The 8,497-nt window shown below is 46.3% G+C and overlaps 1 protein-coding gene across 6 annotated transcripts in view; it reads left to right on the top strand.

Moving 5' to 3' along the window:
* kif21b (kinesin family member 21B) overlaps positions 1–8,296 on the top strand; it is a 47,574-nt gene extending 39,278 nt beyond the window's left edge. For 4 of the 6 annotated variants that reach the window (XM_049023740.1, XM_049023744.1, XM_049023742.1 and 1 more), the window contains 5 exons: positions 82–199; positions 298–468; positions 2,999–3,198; positions 3,829–3,964; positions 4,792–8,296. In XM_049023740.1, coding sequence (XP_048879697.1) covers positions 82–199; positions 298–468; positions 2,999–3,198; positions 3,829–3,928 — 589 coding nt within the window. In that variant the 3' untranslated portion in view covers positions 3,929–3,964; positions 4,792–8,296. The remainder of the gene's footprint in view (positions 1–81; positions 200–297; positions 469–2,998; positions 3,199–3,828; positions 3,965–4,791) is intronic. The other 2 variants (XM_049023745.1, XM_049023746.1) reach the window with 1 other exon arrangement.
* The last annotated feature ends 201 nt before the right edge of the window (positions 8,297–8,497 follow it).

An 8,497-nucleotide genomic window follows, 5' to 3' on the forward strand; every position in this document is an offset into this window, starting at 1 on the left:
GATCTCTCGTCTTCCTCATTGCTCTCCACCTGTATTGTCTGTACTGTTCTTTTGGAGTAACCTATGGCCTGTCGCATCCAGAATGCAGGCAGCAGGTAAACTGACAGGTCACATTGGACCGGTGATGTGCCTGACAGCGGGCCAGTCTGTGGGCGGCAAGGACCGGGTCATCACAGGGTCAAAGGACCACTATGTTAAGGTGAGGATGTGAGTGTGAAGTTCTGCAGAATAGACTCCCTCTCTGCCTGTGTGATGACTGACTCTGGCTTTTTCCCATGTACTTTCTGTTGGACTCAGGTGTTTCATGTGGCAGAGGGCACACTGGGGAACGTTGGACCATCTCACAACTTTGAGCCGCCGCACTATGATGGCATCGAATGCCTCGCTACCTACGGGGAGGTGCTCTTTAGTGGCTCCCGAGACAATGGGATTAAGAAGTGGGATCTGGAGCAGCAGGAATTAATCCAGGTATTTGATCTGTGCTTAGCAACTGCTACATCAAGGGTTCAAATCAAATTCAAATTTTGTCACATACGCAGTCATACATGAAATGCATTTGCAGTACCCAGCCTATTAAGAATAAAATATAATATAAAAATAGAAGATAAGAATGAAATGTAGTGAAATAAAATGTAAAGATATAAAATATAAACTGTAATAATAAAGAGATAAAAAATATAGAATATGAAGAAAATTAAGAATAAAAATAGAAATATGTACAAATAGAATAAAATGTGAGATTAGCAGCAAATTATTATTATGGTGTAAAGTGCAGTGTAGTGCAGTTATGGCCTTTGGCTTAAAGTAGACTTGCCAGCAAGCACACTGTCCTCGCTGATTAGCAACTTCTCCAAGGGTGGTGACCATTAGTCCAAGGACCATACTTTCCAAGAAACACGCTGTCCTCTCCATTTTTGTGTTGACCAGCTGCTTTTTATGAATTAATCTTCTTACCTGACTCAGTTGTGTGCAAAATCAGATTTCTTAGTTTCTTGAAAGATGAGACAAGATAAACTATAACTTGTTTCCAGGAGGATGGTGTGTTCGTCTTCCCAAACCAAAATGGTTGCTTTCAGCTCTAACTGTATCAGCAGCCTTGCGGGTGCTATGGGACGCTCCCTCTAATTTAAACGGCTTGTGCCTTTGTCTGTTTGTCTATTTCCTAACACAACTATGCTCCGCTTCTTCTCTTGATGGGATATCATTCTCCGTGCTGATTTTTATTTACTGCTCACCCAGCTGGGTCAAGAGTGAGAACAGAGAACAAGATCATACTAGGTTTCAACTCGCCCCCGGATGATGTCTGACATTTCTCAGTTAATTCTGTTCCAAAACACGGAAATGCTGAATTCTACTTGGCTTCAAGTGATAGGTTTTTCCATGGCACTGGGGCCTGACTGGGGACAGATTTGCACGTCGTGATTGGCTTCCTCGGAGCCTGTGTGTTGGTGACACTTTCCCTGACAGGTTTTTATTTTCTGCTTCGTTAAAGAAGTCTTGAACCCAGCTGGAGGCTTAGTGGAGGTATTGTGGACCAGGTCTCTGAGGCAGGGAGTTTTTCCCCAAGATGCTCGCTCTGCTGCTCCCGGTGGGAGGGGGGGGACCAAAAGACCTGATCTAACATGATGTCACAGCATATCTGTAATAAGCATGAATATGCTCTCTTCCTGGGGTGGCATAAAAGTCTGCACTGGTGTTCTTGCAGACTTCTAACCTGTGCCTTTCCAGTTGTCAGGTCAAATGTGTTGAAACAGGAACAGTGAATGTGCAGATCGGACCGTCGCCGCGTTTGCCTTTTGAGAGCACAGAGGACACGAAGGACATATTTGGTGTGACTGGAACATCTGCACCTGCTTGTCCTGTCGTGTCCTAAGTATACCAGAGGAAAATAGCATGTTATCCAGTGGATATGAGTACTTTATGTGGGAGGTTACACAGATTGGCTACCAGGGGAATGGAAGCAATTCTGCTGGATGAAATTCAGCTCTATCCCAAGCTAGAAGCTCTTCCTGCTGTGACACCTTTGGAGGCAGGAGCTGTTTTTTTTAACCAAAGTGTCTGACCTGAAAATTGGATAAAATATCAGTAAATATGATAGTGGCTCCACTTGCATAATTTTCTGATGTCTTCGAACAGCGAATGTACGCCACACCAGGAAGGTGTGTGATTCTGTGGGTTCGGACTCTGTGACCATGATCAGAAGGTCACCAGTTCAAATTCTGCGGCTGGCTGAGCAGTGTTCCTATTGGACCCTTAAGCAAGTCTCCCGAAGCCAGTCGCTACATGATGACACTGGTCTAGCATGCTAACTTGCGTATTGCTTTGGACAAAAGCAATTACTAAATAAATGTAATATCTACTCTCACTGAGTACAGAAACTAATAAAGTAAGACTCTGCCCGGTGGTTTTAACTGGCAGTACATGTGATAACAGTATCCAGATAACAGTAACTGGCATTTTGTTCGCTGGAGTCCTAATGGAGGACAGAAGTTCAGTGATATGCTCAATACTGGGCAGTACTGTATAACCCAGATGCAGTAAACCCATTGCTTGAGCCAAAATGAAGGCCACTGGTGCAGTAGTAATTTTAACTAGTTGCAGTACAAGCTGATTTCATTCAGTTCAAGCTCATTTCCTCAACACATGCTGACACTTGTCAGTGTGGCTCGAGCAGCGTATCGGGTTCTGAAAGTGCGTCTCAAACACCTTCCTCACAGCTGTCGCAGTGCTTCAACAAGATAAGTGGGGGGCACCGCAGGCTTTCAGGGGGGCTTGGTTTTTATTTCCCAGGGTGCTTGTAGAGGATCTCCAGGCATGCAGATTAAGCGTGGCTCCGCTTTGCCTCCCGTCCCGGCTCCCCGCGGCGATCGTTGACTCATGCTCCATATTATCTTTTATTGCTTGGGCCTCAGATTCCAGCAGCTTTGGAGGCAAGCTCTGATGGCAGCCTGTGTTGCCCTCAGCTGAACTGCCCCCTGCACTCCTCTGTGTCTTCCAGCAAATCCCCAATGCCCACAAGGACTGGGTATGTGCCCTGGCCTATGTCCCTGGTCGGCCCATGCTCCTCAGCGCCTGCAGGGGGGGCATGATGAAGGTCTGGAATGTGGACAACTTCACCCCCATTGGGGAGATCAAAGGTCACGACAGCCCTATCAACGCCATCTGCACCAACTCCAAGCAGATCTTTACAGCCTCCAGGTATGCAAGGGAGCGGGGGGGGGAGGTGGGTGGTGAGAGGTTGTAGACGACAAAATGGCTGTTTTCCGGCGCATGCAGTTGAACTTCTTTGAAGGTACCAGCATTTCTGGTGGCAGGAATGACTGTGACTCACCCTTTGGAATATATTGCTTGAAGCAGTAGTTGAGGCGAAAAAGTGCTTAATGACCAGCATGGAGACTGCAGTCATTTCTGCCAGGCTTGACAAGGTTCCTTGTTGCCAGTGATGCTCCAAAGGAATAACAGTGAGTTGTATCTGCAGGAAACAAACAAAATTACTGTAATAACCACGGCAGTGTGTGGCGAGTCGTACAGTAAGCGGGTTCAGGGGCTGTTTGCACACGTTATGGATGGGGGCCGTCTGCACGGCGAGGTCGCTACTGGCCTGCTTCAGACCCGGTCCTCTGGATTACTCATGGATGTGGCATGTTGTTCTCGTGCAGATGCGTTGGCTAGGTAGGCTTTATTAGTGTTATTTTAAACACACGCCCTTGCCAGCTTTTTACTAACATGTTTCTTGGATTCGAACCCCTCTCTCCTTCTTTTCCTTCCTCCTCTTTCTCCTCCTCCTCCTCCTCCTGACCGTCTGGTCCGCCTTCCTGGCGCACTCAGCGACTGCCGGGTAAAGCTGTGGAGCTACATCCCAGGGCTAACCCCCTGCCTGCCCCGCCGGGTTCTGGCTATCAAGGGCCGGGCCACCAGCCTCCCATGAGACTACACTAACACTGCCTGCCCCAGTTGCCCTCCGGTACGGCTTCTTACTCCCCCCCCCCCCCCCCCCCCCCTTTGCGGTCAGATGTTACTCCTGTGCTTCTCCTTCCCCTCCTTTCACTCAGATCACTGGCTGTCCAAAACCTTTCCCAATGCACTAAGAAATAAGGTGCTTTGCACTCACTGAACCAAGTCCAGAACCAAGTATCACCAAGTCTAAGAGTAACGGTGAATTTAATTTACAAACACTGCAATATAAAATCCTTTTAATTACAGCCTGGCTGTAGATTTAGCAAATAAGGTGACAGCATCTTGTCAGTGTGATTTAAAAAAAAAAAAATTTTTTTTTTATTTTTTTTACTTCCCACACCCCAGTTATAATCGGATGGCCTCTAGACATAATATGATTAACTGCTGCTCTTAGCACCATCTATCTTGACCATTTCGAAGGATTAGGATTAAGTTTACTTTTGGGAGGTACTGGAAAAATCCGCTCAGGGAGTGTGTCACATCAGCTTTGTTTACCTCACATTTTAATCAAGTCTCCCTCTTGGCAATATTTGAAAACTTTGGGACAGTTTGTTGTGCTAGAAAGGAGGAAAGTGCGCCCAAATCTAGCAGTTTGAATGGATATTTTCAGATTAGGTTTTTGGATCTTAGTTCTCGTGGCTTTTAATTTGGGCTCTGTTGTCATCTTTGGGCATCAGTACGGTGTTGATGTGTAGCCGCCTGCCCTTGTGTGGGCGTTTCCTTGAAGCATTTGAAGATGCAGATGGTTGAGTAGTTCTCTGTACCCGAGTTTTCTATTTTTCTCCGTTCACTCCTCCCTTGTCCCCCCTCTTGTATCCCCTCTTCTCTCTACAGTGACATGTCTGTGAAGATTTGGTTGGCAAAAGTGGGCAAGAGGAGATGACGATCTGACTAGCGGAGATATGGACGATGCACAGAGATTTAACTATTCTTCTGGCCCCGTCGGAGGACGTCATGTCGATGCCTCGGATATAAAGCACCTTCCTGGGAAATCTGGCTTCAGGAAAGAAAGTCCCAGTCCCCAGACTTGCGGAGGCAGACGAAGTGTCAAAGTTCCGCAAATGTGAAGTTTCAGTCCTGCTGACAATGTCGATCTGCAATACTGTGCTATTTTTCATCACGACTTCTACTTTAAAAGAGAGTCAAAGTTGTGTACACATTCGCAGCATGGTTGCAGATGATCAGTAAGTGTTATTCAGAGAGACACCCTGTCTAAGCCAAAGCTGATGAAGTCAATAATTTCATGCTGGCACAAGACACATTTCATCCATGACTTTTGGCTGGTTTGAAAAGAAGAATTCAAAGGTAGCAGACTTTTGGACCTTGATTTGTTTTTCAAAAAACATTTTTACATGTAGCTGCTCTCGGTCTTATTGGTTATTTATTTATTTATTCGCTTGTGAAAAATGCTGGGACCCCTTACTGAACTTTTGGGAACCCCAAATCGAGGAGGGACGAGGAAACCTTCGACGTATCAGCTGTTCTATAAATATAACTGGTGCTTCCACAGGGTTACTAGGGAAGCGAATCGGACTGAAACGTGGGATGTGAGAGTGCTGGACACCATGATGCCCTCAAAACTTGTGGGCGAGCGATTCGCATCTTTGCAGTCTCGCATTCCGCTGTATTTTCGTTCTGCGTGCGGTTACCTGAGTTACCTGCCTGACAGCACACAAATGAAGACCATCCTCATTCCGCTGACTAATTTATTTCCTTGTTATGCACTTGTCTTTTTGTTGTGTTGTGGGTTTATTTTTTTCATTTCCTACCTCAAGCAACCAGAGAAGGTACCTGTCCTAATGTCTTGAATGCTTTCAACAACGCACTTTGTCTCGCCTGCCTCCGAGGCTCTGGCTCCCATAACTGTCATGTCCGTGACTTTGCTACCATCTTCTTAGTGCCCCTGCATAGCTGAGTTTGCTCTTTGAAACTCCAGGACGACTAACGGAGAGGATAAAGCCAGCTGTGTCCTTATGGAAGTAGAATTGCTTAGCTGTGCAGAAATGAGACGTCAGTTTATAGGGCCGATGGGGGCAATGCGGTTTTTAATGTGCCAGTGTGCAAAGCCTGCAATCATTATCTCCAACTATGGTTGGGTATGAGTCTGAAGCCTCATGCACATCTATATAGGAAGGAGGAGGTATTTAAATAGCTCCTTTAGGGTTACTGTGAAAGAGTATATGCTGTATAAAATTACCCAAACCTAACTGGGAAATCCAGACATTTAAGCAGGAGATTGAAACGAATTGAGCCATTTGCCATCCTGATCATGGGCTTCTTTTGTTTAAGGATGATAGTTACGTTGATGCATCTTTACCGATGGGTGTGGATTAACTCCGGCTCTTTGCAGATGGTCTACTGTGTATTTATAGTTTATGTATTTTCGAGAGAGTCCAGCTTCCCTCAGCCCTTGGGCGTACTGTGCTTTTAATGAAACGTATTCATCACACCAATCAAAGTGTTTTTCAGTAATTCACTGGCTAGGAGATATCTGCAGATGCCAGAAATCTCCGCGAGTCCCGAGGGATGGGACCTTAGTTAGACGCCTAAAAATGACTCTGCCTCTGAACCTCTTGGGGCCTTTCTGAATAATTTATCTTAGCTTTACAAATATCTCTGCAGCCAGCGGATTAAAGTGCTTAAGTCTATGGAGGAGTCGAACCATGTATATTTCACACTTCACACACCCTGAACCCAGTGCCCCTGCCCTCACCCTAGAGCAGTATTTATGAGACCATGTGGTCTTTCGGAAAATGGCTCAAGAAATGAAGGAAGCATAGGGTCTTGTCAGAATGCAAGTGTGGGAGCCAAAATTTTCAATCATGCCAAAAATGTTTTTTTTTTTTTATGTATTTCAATAAATAATGGGGGTAGTCTCTGGCTGTATTCCTTGTGCACATTTTGGTTTCAGTTAATGAAGGACGTTCTCTCGTTTGTTGGGGTTTAACTATAATCATCAGATTCCTTTGCATCATTACACCGAGTGCTGTAATGGTGAACCAGACCATGTTTACCGATATGTAGATGTTATCTTCTCTCTGCGTTATGTTAAGTGTAATAATTTAGACTTTTGGTTGATAATAGGATACATTTCACCTGAAAGTGACTGTCGTCACAAAATATCTCCTTGCACCTTGTGTTGAGAAAAGCACATTTTCAATGGTGACTGTAGCACCATTATTCCTCTTTATCAATGTAGCCAGTCCTCTTCAGGTGAATTGTTGGTCTTTAAAAAAGAAAAAAAAGGTCAGTGATGATAAGGTTTGGTACTGTCTGACTGATCTACCACCTATAGGAGTCTTCTTAATGTGCACTGGCGGGCAGGAACCACTAGGGGGCGTAGAGGAGTACTTAGACTTGTCTGTAACCTAAATGCCTACTTTAATAGCTGTGCCAATAAATTTGTCTTTAGGTGCTTTTGGAACATAGCCTTTGCTATACTTGAAATGCTTTTGTGCGCATTCGTGTTTTCTATTGCTCAGCCAGCTCATCGATACCATAAGGAAAGCCTGGTAGTAGCTTTAATGTGGACCTGCTCGACATACGCTAAGTGTAGGATGATGCTGTAGCGTTTCATCTAAGTCCGGTAAATGGAGGTGTGTGTGTGTGTTCCAGCCATCTTTGCTGCGGTCAAGTTGTATCCATCCTCGACCATGAGCCCATGGGTTAGCAGACCCATGGCAACTGTGCTGTGTGGTCGTCAGCTGACCCTCGGTGACCATGCGGTCGTCAGCTGATCCTCGGTGACCATGCGGTCGTAAGCTGACCCTCGGTGACCATGCGGTCGTCAGCTGATCCTCGGTGACCATGCGGTCGTCAGCTGACCCTCGGTGACCATGTGGTCGTCAGCTGATCCTCGGTGACCATGCGGTCGCCAGCTTGCTGTTTTCCTCAGCGCCCGCTGGATGCCTTGCCAATCGTAGGCCCCTCTCTTATCGGCCATTTCACGGCACACACCCTGAGCCAGGTCATGCCCTGTTTGCATGATGCTCACCCCCTGGTCACCACAGGGGGGCAGTGATTCAGCCGAGGAGTGTAAAGCACAGCCCCAATGCCCGTGGAGACGTATGCCAGTCGATCCCGGAGTGCCAGGGTGCTGATGGGAGGGGAGGTGGTCGCATCAGAGGTGCGGCACGGACACGGGACCCCGGAAACGTCTCTGCTGCACACCTTCATTTCAAGGAATGTACATGTCTGTAAAGTCCCCCCCCCCCCTCTTTTTTTACATGTGCATGAAACCAAACTGTACAATATTTGATTGTAAATACTGTAACTATGTTTTATTTAATGATAATCCATTGTTCCTCCTGTGAAATAAAAACTGAAATGATGACATGAACAGAGTTTTTCGTGTAGTGGCCACTAATCGTGAAAGAACCTGCAAAGTTCCATCCGCCCACCCATCTTCACATCGCCAATCCAGTGCATGCTCAAGAGGAGCCTGGAAGCTGTCCCAAGAAGCAGTTCCCTGGATGAAATGCTGCAGAGATCCCACCCGGTATTTTAACCCTCCCATCACTTGGCCGTCAGGCCTGCTCTT

This window comes from Brienomyrus brachyistius, chromosome 8, assembly GCF_023856365.1.
Source record: "Brienomyrus brachyistius isolate T26 chromosome 8, BBRACH_0.4, whole genome shotgun sequence".
In the NCBI taxonomy this organism is placed as follows: domain Eukaryota; kingdom Metazoa; phylum Chordata; class Actinopteri; order Osteoglossiformes; family Mormyridae; genus Brienomyrus; species Brienomyrus brachyistius.